This window comes from Mandrillus leucophaeus, unplaced genomic scaffold (genome assembly GCF_000951045.1).
Source record: "Mandrillus leucophaeus isolate KB7577 unplaced genomic scaffold, Mleu.le_1.0 Scaffold309, whole genome shotgun sequence".
Lineage (NCBI taxonomy): Eukaryota > Metazoa > Chordata > Mammalia > Primates > Cercopithecidae > Mandrillus > Mandrillus leucophaeus.
Window position 1 is genome coordinate 3,888,621 of NW_012103243.1, and position 17,769 is coordinate 3,906,389.

Below are 17,769 nucleotides of genomic sequence, written 5' to 3' on the forward strand. Positions count from 1 at the left end.
GAGTTCTAGAAATCTTTGCCTTCAGATTACAGAAGATAGCTTTCATCTTCTGTACTATATTTTAAAGTTTAAATAATATTGATGATATTGTTAGCAATGTCTTTATTTTTTCATGCCATTCTATTTTATGTATAACAAAGAACTTTACTGTTACTTTTCTTGCCTTTCTCATCTGCTGTTTTCAATGTTCAGTTTATTATTGTTGTTGTTATGATATAATTTTTTTACACAACTATTTTCTCTAAATAGCTTCAGTACTTATCGGCAATTCTTAAACTTTCCCAGTCTTGAGTTCTGGATCTTGATTAATCTTTCTGTCTTCTGAAGAAGATTATTGGATAGTTTTGTCATGAAACTTAAAAAAAACAATTAATTAGTTTTATGTTCTCTAAATGTTTGGTGATATAAGAAAGTATTTCTCTCATCTTTACACATTCTCCTAACTTTTGCCTAAGTAAGAAAGTATGTCTGTTGTTTTTACACATAAGTAACCATTTAAATGTGTATAAAATTATTGGATTAAACTATTTCTCGTCAAAACTTGTTGAAATTGTTCCATTGTCTTTCAACATTTGACATTCCACATGAGAAGTCTGAAACTTACCTGATTTTTTCATCCTTTATAAATGTTCCTAATTTTTGGTTTACCTTTAAAATATTGCAATATTCCATGATATGTCTATGTTTGGATATGTTGTGATTATCTTGGAGAAAACTATATTAGTCTATTCAGTTTGTAGACATAAGTCACTTTGGGTAAGGTTTAATGGGGCATTTCATAGCCATAATTATTTATTACATTTATTTTTAAGGTAATTAGATTTTTTCTGTTCTTGATGTCTATAATTTTGACTTTCACTGATTTCCTGGTCATTTTCCTGTTAATTCTTTGATATTGTGCATTTTTAACTCTGCTTATTTCTGCCTTCAATGTACGTTTCAATTCTGCCATTGCTTTATATGTTTCATTGCTTTCCTTTCCTATTTAAGGCAGACCCCTTTACATCTCTGTCTTTGTGGGTCTCTTTTTATGATTCCACAAACCTACTTCATAGAGGCTTCTTTTTCATAAAGTCATGTCCCTTTTCATTTTTGGTACACCATGCAAATGTTTTATAAAACCTCCATACCATTCTCATAGAAGTAATGTACACAAAACTTCTACCTTGGAAGGTTCTAGACAAGGTTTCCCTTGTCTTATGGTAGGAAGAAGCCTTATAACTTATGTTTTTCTATTTAAAAAAGGAGAGATACATTCAGGTCCAGCTTTTCTCAATAGATAGGGAGGGTGAAATTTACTTGCCTCTTCATTCCAGCTGTTTCCATGTTAATAGCCTTCCTCTCTCAGAGGTAAAGTCAAGGTCATCAGCCTTTAATTTTGTGCTGGTCTATTGAACTGAGGATGTATCTTCTTTTTCTTAGGTGGTTCACTGACTTAGGAAGAGTGCATTGAAGTTTAAAGGCCTTATTTGAGCAATGAAAAAGATGCTCTTATGCATGTACTGCTCCCAGAACTTCTCATGTAATATCCAGGAATATGTATAAAATTATATGTGTTTCTACATTTTTCTATGTTTTGGATTCCCAAGTGTAACATCCATATGAGTGGAGAAACAAGTGTTGAAGCAAATGGTGGAAAGAGGAAGAATAGGCCAGAAATCTGGTACTTGTTTTCCAGAAATGCTGCCTGTTTCTGATCTTTCTGATCTCAACAGCCTCCATAGCATGCAGTAAGACATAAACAATGGAATGGAATCACCATCTTTTCCTGTTGTTCTAGGTTCTGTTCTGTTTTAGAGGGGTTGACATATGGTACATGGCTAAGAAGGGACATTTAATGGGGTCTCATCCAGACATTGACATATGATCTTTGCTTGTCTTGAACTTGTGCTAGTGGAAATGTATTTAATGTATCTACAAAGGTATATTAATTGGAACTGGATAGTGCAGATAACAGACAAACTTAATAACTCAAGTGAAATTAATTTATATATGTAAGTAAAGTTTGAAAGCATTTCATTAATATTGTATCTTCAGGGCTTGACTTTATAATCAGCCTACTCACTTAACAAACTAAAATTCAACATAAACTACAAATCTAGTACACTTTGCATTATACCATAGCAGCCACAAATTAATGAGTAATAAATAATGCTGTGAGCCAGTAGAAAATGATGATAGTAACAGAAGAAACATTTGCACTCACTGTACCCATGGCTTTGCTGTACTTGATGAATATTATCATTCAGGAAAATTTTAAGGGATTTTAATAGTCAGTTCCTGCCAGTGATCAATAATGACCTCATTATTGCATGTGCTTGCATTTTTGTGACATCAGAGGAAAGAAACATTGCAAAACCCAGAATTTCCCAAATTAATTGCTAAAGGTCTTCCAGTACAAACTCTTCGAACTACACTGGCACATCAAACCCTTTTAACTAGTTCTAGAGCTAAAGTGAAAGCAGTAGTGTATTTAGGAAAAACAAAAAGAAAAACCCAGTTTTCAGTTTTTAAGCAAAATCACCAAGACTTTAATGTAAACAGGTCCTGTAAAGAAACATACTATTCTCAAAGCTGTATCACTTTATATGGCCATATACTGGGATCTCACATATAAATGAATATATATAAGGAGAAATGCCACTTTTTCCTCCCCATTCTTGGACTAATGCTGTTTAACTTTTTTTTTTTTTTTTTTTTCCTGAGACATGGTCTCATTATGTTGTCCAGCCTGGAGTACAGTGGCACAATCTCAGCTCACCACAACCTCTGCCTCCAGAGCTCAAACCATCCTACTGCCTCAGCTTCCTGAGTAGCTGGGACTACAGGTGTGTACCATCACGCCTGGTTAGTTTTTGTATTTCACGGAGAGATGGGGTATTGCCATGTTTCCCAGGCTGGTCTCAAACTCCTGAGCTCAAGTGATCTGCCTGTCTCAGCCTCGTAAAGTGCTAGGATTACAAGTGTGAGCCACTGTGCCTGGCCTGAGTAATTTTTGATGCATAATTTGACATGAAATTTCAGAAGGCCGGTAAGCCAACACTCCACCCCCATCCTAACAAACGAAGGTAATCATTTCTATTTAAAAGCCTCTGAAAATAATATTGATGTAAGTAGAGCAACATATAACTTCCTACCTAAGAAAATATAGCTGTTTTCATGTTCTCTCGTTAAAGAATCATTGTGGGCAGATAATGAGAAGCAGAGCCTAAGGAAAAGAATGGACAAATAGGGAGAAAGAGGAGATAAAATAATAGACTGGTCTTTGAAAGGATAAGCGTTGAAGAATTGATGAGTTATATTTGCAAGACAGTTAGTGATTGATTTTGGTGTCTTTTAAAGGCTTGTCTACATTACAGAAACACATTGGACTAGAAGAGAAGGATGAGAGCCCTGATAAAAATTTAAGTATTATCCTGAGCCAGTCCTTAAGGGGAGCATGCTATGTAGCCCTGTTACATTGACAGTGTACATAAAGGATATCTATCTAAGCATCCTTCTAGGTATCATTTAGCAAATGTTGTTAGCAAGTTAAGAAATTGTGTCTAGGATCTGTGTCAGGAAATGCCTTTATTTGTATTAGCCTAGTCTTCTCTCTAGGATTATGTTACTTATGAGCGGAAGTTTTCCATATATTGTATACTTTTGTTTTCGTCTTAGTTCCCTTTCATAAGTGTTATATCAAAGTTCTGATGATTCATTGAATAATTATAAGTTACAAAATTAAAATATTTAAAGGAAATTAAAAAGTTAATGCGATTTTTTATAAGACTCATATTCCTATATAAGACTGCAATTAATTATGGGATTGGGCAAAAATGCAAATTATTAAAAAACAAAAACTGTCCAGGTGCGGTTGTTCATACCTGCAATCCCAACACTTTGGGAGGCTGAAGTGGGAGAATCACTTGAAGCCAGAAGTTTGAGACCAGTCTGGGAAACATAGCAAGACCCTGTGTCTACAAAAAAACTGATAAAAATTAACTAGTGTGATGGCCTCAGCCTGTAATCCCAGCTACTTGGAAGGCTGAAGCAGGAGGATCATTTGAGCCCAAGACATCAAGGTTGCCATGAGCCAAGATTGCACCACTGCACTCCAACCTGGGTGACAGAGCGAGACTGTCTCAAAACTAATAAATAAAGTAAAAACTCTCACCACTAGCACCACCAAAAAGGAGATCCCATAAGCTTTTTTAACATTTCCAAAACAAGGCTCTCTAAGCTTCTTTTTTCCTCATTCTAGAAAGCTAATGATAGAATTTTTTTTTCCCCTGAAACCCTCAGCTACATTCACTGTGTCCTGCATTTATTGTTGACAGCTATTCAAGACCTACAAGGTGAAGTTGAATATTATACACTTGTTTGGAGTTCTGCTACCTCAAACGACTCTCTAAAAATCTTGCCAGATGTAAACTCTCATGTCATTGGCCACCTAAAGCCAAACACAGAGTATTGGATCTTTATCTCTGTCTTCAATGGAGTCCACAGCATCAACAGTGCAGGACTTCATGCAACCACTTGTGATGGGGGTGAGTCCAGATTCTAAAAGATATTTGCTTCAGAGATGTGAGTGAAATTGATTGATTCTTGCTGGGGTTGAGATCAGTCATCCCTCCATTATAAAATTTCCGGTGTAGGAGGGAGGCGGGTGGGGGCTGAAATGCTTAAGTGCTCACTGTCGTCAGTAGCAGATCAATAAGCAGTCCCATTGAGACAGAAGCACAAGCTCTAATAATGAGATATCAGCCCAGTTTGTTCCTGTTCTTTTCAGTGTATACTTATTTTAGAGCTGAGTTCACATCAATAAATGGTGACATTTAGAAACATTTTTTTTAAGATTTGCCCTCAGAAGCAGTATGTTTTTCAAAACGACAGCCAAACACAGTGAGAGCCCTCCCTGAGTCACTAGAAATGGTAGGTGGAAGTTCAGCCCCTGAGAAAAATTGCCTATGACTCATTTCTAAGCCAGTTAGCAAGGGGGAGGAAGCAAGGGAAGCAACTTGTGAATCTGAAATGTGTTTGGAATGGTCTTTCTAATCTTTTTGGCTTTATAAAGTCTCATTATAAACATTATAATATCATTACCTCCCAAGCAAGTGTTCCAGGTCATTAGCAGAGCTCTTTAAGTGTGGAACCCATTTCCCTTTGTGGTGCCAAAGGTCGGCACCTTTTGTTTATAAAATAGGGTAGATCACAAGGACAATTCTTCAACTAGTTAAGATGGGTTCTTATGATAAAAATAGGTCTTTGCATAGTTATTTCTGACATGCTTGAATAATTATGTAATTTAACGCTAAGCAAGATTTTTTTCTTATGTTAGATTTCATCATTACCTATGATAATCAACATTCAAAATCATTTACATAATGACAATATTGCATTATTGCTTCATATTGCTTGAGTTACAAGCTAGTAACATCAAATTATTTTTCACGTTCCACCAGCCTCATTGTATTTGAGTTTTATTTTTTGCTTAAGGAGCAAATTTTATTTCCTTCCCTCCCTCCCCTGCACCTTGAAGGTATAGAGTGAAGGCACGGAAAAAAGACAAAAAATAGATATGTGTTAGTGGTGCAGATGGGTGAATAATTTATCATCATATCCCACTGGTCACATAGTATTGAAGATTAGCACTATGCTGGTGGTATAAAGCATTTTACCACCAATTCTTATGGTTTCTAACTGAGAGTATAATAAGCCAATTTACAGAGGACTACAGACTGTGATAACTTCATCAGCGAAAAGCAGATAAGCAACGAACCCTTTGCTAAACCTAAATACTAATCTGCATTTAGCTTAACATGTGCTTTTTCAGAGACAGCTGGAGTTTATTCAGTTTCTTCCTTTAATTCTAGAGCCTCAGGGCATGCTTCCTCCAGAGGTTGTCATCATCAACAGTACAGCTGTACGTGTCATCTGGACATCTCCTTCAAACCCAAATGGTGTTGTCACTGAGTATTCTATCTATGTAAATAATAAGCTCTACAAGACTGGAATGAATATGCCTGGGTCGTTTATTCTGAGAGACCTGTCTCCCTTCACTGTCTATGACATTCAGGTTAGAATATTGCTTTTTGATGGTTAGGCTTATGGATATGTTAAATAAAACGTGCCAGGCTATGTCTTCAAGTGGATATCTTCTGTCTTGGTTACAGATTATTTCTTTGGTGGGGAAGGGAAAAGAGAGAAGGGAAATTGATCAGAATTAAATCTGTGTGCTGTAGGCAAACATGTGAGTCTCTGGAGAGAAGATAATGATGATACAGAAAACGATGGTGATGAGGATGGTGATGAAATTCTCACTGGCAAAATGAAGCTAATCATGTATTCTAAATAAATCTTGCTGAGCAGTTTACCTTTTCCCTGGATCTTTTACTGAAATCAAAATCAGAATCAGTTTATAAATGTGGAGATTTTTTTTCTCTTCCCATTTCTCCTATTTACTAATTTAATATCTCCAGAGAAGTTGTGAAACTTCACTTGGTTTCAAATTCCTCTTTTGTAAGGGCAATGGACTAGATGACTTAAAACATTCTAGCCACCTGTGATTCTGAATGCAACAGGAAGACATAAATAAAAAATATAGCAGACAAAAAATATTAAAAGGTTTTATCTGAAGATGAAATAAATATATTTATTCATCACTCAAAAACTGTTCAATGTTCTCCGCATATGTGAGAGTAATTGTGGTTAAAATTTTTGCCGTTGGACTTCTTTAAGAATCTTATGAAGTCAGTGTACTCTGCCTTAGAAAAATATTTATGCACTTGTATGACAAAATTTAACACACAATTTTAGAAAGTGCACTGATCACTTGAAGTCAAATTCATAGGCTTCTTCAGGGGCTACTGGCCTTAAAGGTAGAAAAAATATAGGGAATACTAAGGCATATAAAACAAGGAACTTATCTTCACGGAACTGGAAATCTTGTTGGAGTACCAAGACATAAAAGATAGCAAGGCTAAATGTGCAAATGAGTGATGGAAAAAAAAAAATCAGAGTATTTCAGAAACCCCACGTTTAAAGAAAGCTTGCAATTTACTAAATGTTTTAATGAACTATGCTACTTCTAAAATTCTTAAGAGCTTCGTAAGATAATTTTCAGAAGATACTAAGCACAGAAACATTTTATTGGTTCTATCTATTTAGTAGTACTACCTCATTCAGGTTTCCATCTCCTTTTCCTGACATTTGAGGTTAAGACATACATAATCATCTGGCTACAACCAACACTTTAGTCTCCCCTACTGTGACTCGTAGACCTAGCTTCCTAAGAAAACCAAATAAAAATATCTTTGAATAAAGGAGAAAGGTACATTAATTATTTTTCTTTTTTTTATTTAAATGTATTTTATTTTAAGTTCCGGGATACACGTTCAGGACTTGTAGATTTGTTACATAGGTAAACATATGCCATGGTGGTGTGCTGCACCTATCAACCCATCTACCAGGTATTAAGTTCCACATGCATTATTAGCTATTTATTGTGATGTTCTCCCTCCCCTGATGCCCCCACAACAGGCCCCAGTGTGTGGTGTTCCCCTCCCTGTGTCCATGTGTTCTCGGTGTACAGCTCCTACTTGTAAGTGAGAACATGTGATGTTTGCTTTTCTGTTCCTGTGTTAGTTTACTGAGGATAATGGCTTCCAGCTCCATCCATGTCCCGGCAAAGGACATGATCTCATTCCTTTTTATGGCTGCATGGTATTCCATGGTGTACATGTACCACATTTTCTTTATTCAGTCTATAATTGATGGGCATTTGGGTTGATTCCATGTCATTGCTATTGTGCATAGTGCTGCAATGAACATATGCATGCATGTATCTTTATAATAGAATGATTTATATTTCTTTGGGTATATACCCAGTAATGGGATGGCTGGGTCTAATGGTATTTCTGGCCCTAGGTCTTTAAGAACTCACCACACTGTCTTTCACAATAGTTGAACTAATTTACATTCCCACCAACAGTGTAAAAGTCTTTCTATTTCTCCACAGCTTCACCAGCATCTGTTGTTTCTTGAGTTTTTAATAATCACCATTCTGACTGGCATGAAATGGTATCTCATTGTGGTTTTGCTGTGCATTTCTCTAATCATCAGTGATGTTGAGCTCTTTTTCATATGCTTGTTGGCCACATAAATTCTTCTTTGGAGAAGTGTCTGTTCATGTCCTTTACCTACTTTTTTAAATGGGGTTTTTTTTCTTGCAAATTTGTTTAAGTTTCTTATAGATTCTAGATATTAAACCTTTGTCAGATGTATAGATTGCAAAAATTTTCTCCCATTCTGTAGGTTGCCTGTTCACTCTCATGATAGTTTCTTTTGCTGTGCAGAAGCTCTCTGGTTTAATTAGATTCCATTTGTCAATTTTTGCTTTTATCATAATTGTTTTTGACATTTTTGTCATGAAATATTTGCCTGTGTCTATGTCCTGAATGGTATTGCCTAGGTTTTCTTCTAGGATTTTTATAGTTTTGGGCTTTACATTTAAGTCTTTAATCCATCTTGAGTTACTTTCTGTATAAGATGTAAGGAAGGTGCCCAGTTTCAATTTTCTGCATATGGCTAGCCAGTTTTTCCAGTACCATTTATTAAATAGGGAATCCTTTCCCCACTGCTTGTTTTTGTCAGTTTTGTTGAAGATCAGATAGTGGTAGATGCACGGTCTTCTTTCTGAGGTCTCTATTCTGTTCCCTTGGTCCATTTGTCTGTTTTTGTATCAGTACCATGCTGTTTTGGTTACTGTGGCCTTGTAGTATAGTCTAAAGTCAGGTAGTGTGATGCCTCCAGACTTGTTCTTTTTACTTATGATTGTTGTGGCTATACAGGCTCTTTTTTGGTTCCATATGAACTTTAAAGTAGTTTTTACCAATTTTGTGAAGAATGTCAATGGTAGTTTAATGGGAATATCACTGAATCTGTTAATTACTTTGGGCAATATGGCCCTTTTCATGACATTTTTTCTTCCTATCCATGGGCGTGGAATGTTTTTCCATTTGTTTGTGTCCTCTCTGATTTTCTTAAGCAGTGGTTTGTTTTTATTGCACATCATGATTCCCAAAACCTACCTGAGATGTCTTAGCATGGAATATGTGGACTGATGTTTATGTTCATGATTCTTACAGTGAGTCCATGTATGCAGGTAGGCCGTAGGCCAAATTATAAAACAGAAATCAAGCTCCAAATAAATTAGAAATATAGCTATATAAAAAAGGCTAACACAGGAAGGTGATGGAGGATTTGCTGTATTGTCTTCTTTTGACCCCTGTTCGAGAAAGCTCATTTTTCAAAAGACACCTTATTCATTTGCTTTATCAAGACTTGAAATACAACCTAGAAGTGAGAACATTGTGTGCTGTGCATGCATGTGCAGCTCAGCTCTCTAACTCTGGATTAAGAGTTAACGTTTAAAAGTGTTTAAGGCCTATTCTATGGGGAAGGCTTTATTTATACCACTACTGGTTTGAGTCAGGTATAAATAACTCAAACCAGTAGGTATAAAGCTTCCTCTTCTGGTAGCCTGAAGAGAGTGGAAACAGATGAAGATGCAAAAGACCAAAGTAGAATCCAATAATAGAATTTTGTTATTAGTGACTAAGATACTGTTATTCCAGATTACTATATTTTTTGTGAAGCTTTTTGCAGTCCAAGAATACTGTACTTGATATAGCTATTGCATTTCTGAAAATTTGAACATCAAATTTCAGTGATTTTCATTATGATATCAAAGGTGATTTGGTTTCATTTAAAATAAGCATTTAATTGGAATGCCTAATACTTTAGAATTAAGGCTGTCTATGCTAAGCCCATCTGTAAAATAGCTATTGATTTTAAAGCACATAACACACCCAAGTATCTACTTTTGTTTTTTCTGAGACAGTCTCAGTCTTGTCACCCAGGTTGGAGTGCATTGGCATGATCTCAGCTCACTGCAACCTCTGCCTCATGGAATCAAGCAATTCTCATGCCTCAGCCTCCCAAGTACCTGGGATTCCAGGTGCCCACCACCACACCAGGTTATTTTTTGTGTGTATTTTTAGTAGAGACAGGGTTTCACCATGTTGACCAGGCTGATCTCAAACTCCTGACCTCAGGTGATCCACCTGCCTCAGCTTTCCAAAGTGCTGGGATTACAGATGTGAGCCACTTCACCCAGACAAGTATCTACTTTTTGAATAATCCCTTTGTATGTCCCCTTTACAAATAAATAATCATTTCATTTTTATTCAGTTTTATCTCTTTTTAATATAAATATAGTAAGCTTTATATTTGTGTTTCATTCACATGTTATACAATATAGTTATAGCACTAGAAATAGGTCCCAAAATAGAGACTTGGAATGTTAACATTAGTAAAAATTTAAAAACATTGGCACATTTCTCTAACATTTGAGGTTAAAACATATATAATCATCTGGCTACTACCAGTAGCCATTGGTCATTTTCCTTTGACCAATGAATCAAAAGAAATGTTTTCTGGAGAAACATTTGAATATACCTAAGTAGTTTAGAGCTTAAAGTTATGTTAATATTTAGATGAGAAGCCAATAGGGTAGAGTGGAGAGCAACTCAGATATCCTAAATCTTACCAGCTTGACCATATTCCCTTTCTTCTCTGCAAATTTGTTTAAATGGAGTTATGAGGAATCAATACAATTATTTGTGCTTATTTCCATTATAATATTTGGCACATATTAGATACATAATAGATTCAGTTGAATTGATTCTGAGTTACTTCATTATGTATCATAGAATCAATTTTTTCCAATATGTATAAAGTTCATTTTCATTAATTATATTACAGCATTATATTTTAAGTTCATCTGCCTTTATTTCAGATTTAATTGAACATGCTTAGAATGTACACCCTTGATAGTTTTTAAATATCCACTATTAATACCTCAAAAGACAATATGGCATCAACAAGTAACACAACTCATACAGCATTATGAACATATCCCTCAACTAACATTTAGGTACACTAGTAATAAAATAGCATATCTACTAAATACAAGAATCCCATTTGCCTTTCTTCAACCATCAAAGGAACAATCAGATAATTGTTTCACATAGAAGCTCAGAATTAGTGTTTAAGATTCATTAGCACCTAGCTTGCCTTCTCCATTTATGTATTAGATACTCAAAGTAAATTAGCACTGTAAAAAGCACAGTTCCTCTTAGGTTTATCCTTTAATTGAGAGCAAAATAATATTGATTTGTAGATGTTCCCAATCTTTTGTATATTCATTTCTCTCTCTTCCCTCTTGGTTAATGCGTTCCTTTTGTGTTACTAATGCTTGATGAACCCCATTTCTAATCTTCAGTTATTCCACTCTCCTCAGTTTTTATTCAGATTAGGTGTCAGAATTAAAGGGATGAATGATGATTTTCTGCTGTGATTAAGGTAAAAATACAATTGCATCTGGAATAAATGGATATAAAATACCTCAGCCATATTGGAAGGCTTCTCTAGGCCTCATTTTTCTTCCACTAGACATTAGCATTTAGGCTATTTGTTTTACAGTGTCAAGACTTCCAGAAGATATCATCATTACACTACTTAGTTATAGATTTAGAGAACAGTAAGCAGTGATAACCTATTATGTTTGCAAACTGTCACTTGGGCATCTTCCGTTCCTTGACTATACTCTGAGTAGATTAATGTATCTTTCTCTTTCTGAATAGTTGAAACCAGAGAGTAAACATCACCATTCCCATCACTAAATCAATTGTCTTGATCCCAATTCTGTACCCTCCTCTGAGTTCATTCCTTTGGAGTCAGTTAACATCAAAAATGAATATTGATTTAACCTCAAGATGTTATAGAGAACTATAAGAGATTCATGTGAAATGAGGGAAGGTGGGATTCAGACTATTGTTAGTACGTATTTCAAAAATAGTTGCATTTATTTTTTTCTAAACTAATGTTTGCAGGTGGAAGTCTGCACAATATATGCCTGCGTGAAAAGCAATGGAACGCAAATCACCACTGTGGAAGATACTCCAAGTGATATACCAACACCTACAATTCGTGGCATCACTTCAAGGTAAAAAATTTTGTGTCAGTTAATCTAAGGAACTCTGATCAGAAGAAATGAAAATAAAAACCAAAGGTATCCTCTCAGCCGTGACAATCTCATTTAATGGGTTCTTACAACTATGTGTGTAAATCAAATTTTTGATATTATTTCACAGATGTTAAGCTTCACTGGACTTCCAATGACATTTAACCTTTAATTTCCCTGATTGCCCAGCCTCAGATTTTTTATTTAGTAACCTGTAAACAAATACTGGAAATACATATCTCCTTATTTGAATGTGTCCTTTAGTGAATCCTTTTGCAAAGCATTATACATGCTTAATTGTAATGACTACCTTCTAACTTAATCTTTTTGGTTAAAAAAAAAAAAAACTGATTTATATACATCAGAGTGCCCTGAAGATAGAAATCTGTAAAATTAATAGGGCAGATAATGTTTAGATAACCATTATCAATTTTGTCAGCTTCTTTGTAGAATCACTTTATTTTTCTTTATTCTTTTGTTGCTGAGAAATGACCATAGTTTGAAAGCGAGTCTCTTTATAATTCATAATTAGTAACAACAATAATAATAATATTTGGTGTTGTTTCCAAAGCTGAAAATAAGATAGTAAATTGTTCATCTGTTTGTATCAACTTGAGGCTGGGAAAAGAAATCTTAGTGCTTTCACATTATACTTTTTGCTTAAGCCAAATGAATCACCCTCACCTATACGTACAAACAACACACACACACACACACACAAACACACGCACACTGAAATAATCAGTCTATTATTAATGTTTCAATTCTGAAGGATTCCTCTATGGCATGTTGAAATTTCCAGATCTTAAATCGGTTAAAAAAAAATTAGCACTGGTTTTGGCAACCGATGGTTAAAATAATTAGAAAAACCCAACTAACAGGATTGTTAGCTGTTCTTGGCAATAATCATATCTTGTCTCCTTGAGTATATCTTCTCTCAAACACATGATAGATAATGATCTAATTTTTGACATACCAATTAGTTTATAATCCCCCCAGCAGATATCTCTCAACCTATTCACAGTATTGTCTACTATACAGGGTGGAAATAGTCACATAAATGGGCATTAGAGATCTTTATTCTTTTAGCAAACACATCTGTGGCCATAATAATATAGAAGGCAAAAGTAATACAAAAGAGCATAAGACATGATTCTAAATTTGCAAAGTTCCAGTATACTGTGGAAGATACTCCCCTAAATAAATGTTTATAGAACAATGTGAAAAACACTATAATATGAGGTTTATGATGTGCAAGAAGAACATAAACAGAAAAATAGCAAACTTTACCCAGAATTGTCAGTGAAGGCATCATGGAAGATGTGACATTTGAGTTCAGTCTTGAAAAGCTCAGGAAAGAATTATAGTTAGGTGGGTGGATGTTTTCAAATTCTTGTCTACTGGCATCCCCATGACTCAAGCCCATGTGAATGACATAACAGAATATGCCTCATAATACATATTCATTTATAACTAATTTATTTATAAATAATACCTAAGCTTTATAAGAAATGGAACAAATGTGACTGTGTCTCTATGATTTTTTTTCCTTTAAGAAGATTATTACACATAATAACAGGACAAATATTTTTAGTTGCTATTAAAAGCTGCTTGTATCCAAATACATTAAATTGATGGCAAAAACATTAAAGAGAGTATTATACAACAAGAACAAGGAAACTGAGAGAGGAGACAACAACAGAAAAGAGATTACAACATGATTTTGTAAGCAATATTTGTCAGAAAGAGGCAAATGATTTAATACAGTGGAGAAATTTACAACCAAAATATTGGTTGACGAAAGAGAATAATGACAGGAAACAAACTATTTTTTCCACAGAGAACTGGAGAGGCTGGGCACTTAGAAGTTTTAAGGATGTAAAGAGGAGGAGGGAGGGTAAGGTTTAAAGCTGAAATCGTAGAGCAAGACACAACTGTTAACAAAGAAGTGTTTGGAATCCCAGGTCTCTTGCCTCTTTGCTGTGCATCCAGGGGTCTATTTCTCTTCCTCCACATGACAAAGTCCACTGACTAGGAGATTAGACATTTATTCTCTGGAGAAACTGAGGGCTGCTAGGCACAGGGGAGCTGAGATGAGATGTAGAAGTAAAAACAGTGATAAAGTGAGACCACAACCTGAATAGTGCACTTTTTGGCTAATTTTCCCAGTTCTGTCCTCAGGAGCAAGTAGCCAAGTCATAAACACCTCCAGATAGGAAACTGACCATTCTTTTCTAGAAAAAAATGAATAATCCAAATAAAATACCTCCAGACAATAGCATATAGGGATCCCTAACAGTGAAAACAACTTGCTCCCTGGTCACCTGGTAGGAAAGTATGCCAATCAACAAGGGTCACCTACCTATAAAGCTTTTAGTCAACCTTTTTTTTTTTTTTTTTTTTTGGTGCATCGCTCTTAAAGATAAAAAGGGGACCAAAATAAACAAAAGACATGATACAATAGGTTCAGAGACATTGCAGGTGAGGAAAAAAAATTATAACCTCAGACAGATAAAAGAAGATTCTCTAACCATAAAATGGAAGGAGCATATTAAAAAAAAAAAAAGTGGATAAAACCTCATGGAAATTAAAAGAGTGAAAAGCTGAATTGAAACTTTCGAAGAAAGTTCAAGGGAATGTCTTTGAAAGTGCAATGAAACACAAAGATTTAAGAGAGAGAGAGAGAGAAAGAAAAAAATAATAGAAAGCATCTAGGAAGTCTAATATTTGAATAATAAGAGCTTCGACAGAGAATCAAAGGAAAAGAGGGAGAAAATTAAAAAAAGACAAGAAAATATCCCAGAACCAATGTACTATTGTGCAGATCAAAAGATTCCCCGAATACCAACAATATGACTAAAATATGATTACATATAAAGGGATATTATCAGGAAATTGCAGAGTACCATGTTTAAAAAGCACATCCAAAGAACTACCAGGAAGAACAGACACTACCACAATCAAGATATAAAACAGCATCATGATGTCGGGCTCCTTTATTGCTAACCCCTCTTCTACCCTTCCTAAAACTAAGCAAACACTACCATGTTTTGGTCTATATAATTCTGCCTTTTCCATATTGTCATGTAAATGGATCATATAATATGTAGCCATTCAAAGGGCTTCTTTTAGTTAGCATAATGCATTTAAGATTTGTCCATCTTATTGTATACATACTAGTAGTTGTATACATACTAGTAGTTGTCAGTTTTTGTTGCTGAGTAAGTTTACATTATATGAAAGTTCTACAGTTTGTGCACAGTTTGGATAGTTTTCAGTTCTCCGTGACCAAGATTAAAGTTGCTATAAAACATCTAAATACAGGTTTTTGTGTAAATATATATTTTCATTTCATTTGGGCAAATACCCAGGAGTTGGATGGCTGAGTCATAAAAAAACTGCTAGACTGATTTACAAAGTGACTGTAACATCTTTCATTCCTACTAGCATTGTATGAGAGCTCAAGTTGCTCTACATTTTTGCTAGAACTTGAGATAATATGAGGTGTTTTCCTCTTATTTTTTAAATAGTCATTTAATAGATGTTTAGTTGTGTGTTATTATGGTCTTAAGTTACATTTTCCCTGATGACTAATGATACCGATAAGCTTTGCAATTGTTTTTTGCATGCACTTTGGCATTTGTTTACTCTGGGAAATGGCATCTCCAAATTTTTTGCTAATTTGTTAATTAGATTCTTTGTTTTCTTATTTTCTGAGTTTTGAGAATTTTTAAAATATATTTTGGATTTGAGTTTTTTGTCACATATGTGATTTACAAATATTTTTTCTCTACCCTATGATTTGTCTTCAATTATCTTATTTGTGTGTTTTTAAGAGAAAGAGTTTTAAATTTCAAGAGTTAGATTTGTTACTTTTTCCTTTATGGTTTGTGCATCTGGTATTTTATCTAAGAACTCTGCCTGAGTCAAGGTCACAGAGACTTTCTCTTGTCTATTTCCTAAAACATTTATATGTTTACATGTTGAATTTATGTCTACGATTGGTTTTGTATCAATTTTTGTACACACTGAGGCATGGGTCAAGGTTAATTTTTTGGCATGTAAGTATTTAACAGTTTTAACAACATTTTTGGAAAGATTATCTTTTCTTTATCCAATATTTTTAGATTTTTGTCAAAAATCAATGTAAACATGTTTTGTAGGACAGTTTTGGACTCTTTTATGTTCAGTTTATCAATATGTATGTCTATACCAATATCGCACAATCTTGATTACTGTAGCTCTACAGTAAGCTGTCAAATCACACTGTATTAGTCCTCCAACTTTGACCTTTATAAAAATCATTTTGGCCTTTCTCACTACTTTGCCTGTCCATATACATTTCAGAAACAGGTCATTGATATCTATAAAACATGTGATTTTGATTAGAATTGTATTGAATTTGTGGATCAATTGGTAGAGAATTGACATCTTAACAATATCAAATGTTCTGGTTCATGAACACACTGTTGCTCATTTATTTGCATCCTCTCTCCTTTATTTTATCAGTGTTTTGTATAATCCAGTATGCAAATACTGAACATATTTTATTAAATTTATACCTAATTATTTATTTAGGGGGGTGCCATTATTAATGTTTCTTTAGAACAAATTTAAATCCAATTGTTAGTTTCCAGTGTGTAGAAACACAATTGATTTTGGAATAGTGAGCTTACATCCAGCAACCTTGCTAGACTCCTTATAAGTCTTAAGAGTTTTTTGTAATTCCCTAGTCTATATAGATCTTCTGCAAAGAGAAACTGTTTATTTTTTTCCTTTCCAATCAGTATGTCTTTTATTTCTTTTTCCTGCCTTATTGCACTGGATAGTTTAATAATGTAATAAGAGCACATCCTTGATTTGTTCCCAATCTTTGAAAGAAAACTTTCAGTATTTTACCCTTAGATGTGATGTTATGTATGAAATTTTTGGCAATGCCTTTTATCAGGTTGAAGAACTTACCTTTTAATTTGCTGACAGTTTTTGTTATAAATGGACACGGAATTTTGTCAAACGCTTTTTTGACATTTTAAATTTGTACTATAATCAATTATATTTACTGATTTTAAATTATTGAACTAGCCTGTATTCTCTGGATAACCACAATTTCGTTGTGATATATTTTCTTCTTTATATATTGGGGGATGCAATATACTATTATCTTGTAGAAAATGTTCATCTGTGTTCATAAAATATATTGGGCTGTGTTTGATTTTCTTGTAATACCTTTGCCTGGATTGGGTATCATGGTAATTTCTGGTCTCATACTAAGTTGGGAAGCATTTCCTTCTTTTCTGTTTTGTGGAAGAGATTGTATAAAAATGTTATTATTTCTTAAATCTTGGTAAAATTCACCGGTGAAACCCATATTTGCCTGGAGTTTTTCTTTGATGGAAGGTTTTTTAACTCAGAATTCAGTTCCCTTAATAACGTATGATATTTTGGCGATTTATTCTCCAGTGAGTTTTGTCATCTTGTGGGTGCAGAAAATTAGTTAATTTAATCAAATTTGTCAAATTTATAAGCAGGAAGTTGTTTGTAGTATGTTTGTACTGCAAACAACAATTTGTTGGAACTGATTTACACTCTTTCATTTCTGATATTGGCAGTAAGTGCCCTCTGTTTTTCTAGTCAGCCTAGAGGTTTATCAATTTTGTAGATCTTTTCAAAGAAACATTTTTGGTTTTATTTATTTTCTATAT

The 17,769-nt window shown here is 34.3% G+C and overlaps 1 protein-coding gene across 1 annotated transcript in view; it reads left to right on the forward strand.

Annotated features, from left to right (window-relative positions):
• USH2A (Usher syndrome 2A (autosomal recessive, mild)) overlaps window positions 1-17,769 on the forward strand; it is an 813,932-nt gene that overhangs the window by 582,111 nt on the left and 214,052 nt on the right. Inside the window, exons 44-46 of the mRNA XM_011987398.1 lie at window positions 4,320-4,529; window positions 5,856-6,058; window positions 11,937-12,049. Coding sequence (XP_011842788.1) covers window positions 4,320-4,529; window positions 5,856-6,058; window positions 11,937-12,049 — 526 coding nt within the window. The remainder of the gene's footprint in view (window positions 1-4,319; window positions 4,530-5,855; window positions 6,059-11,936; window positions 12,050-17,769) is intronic.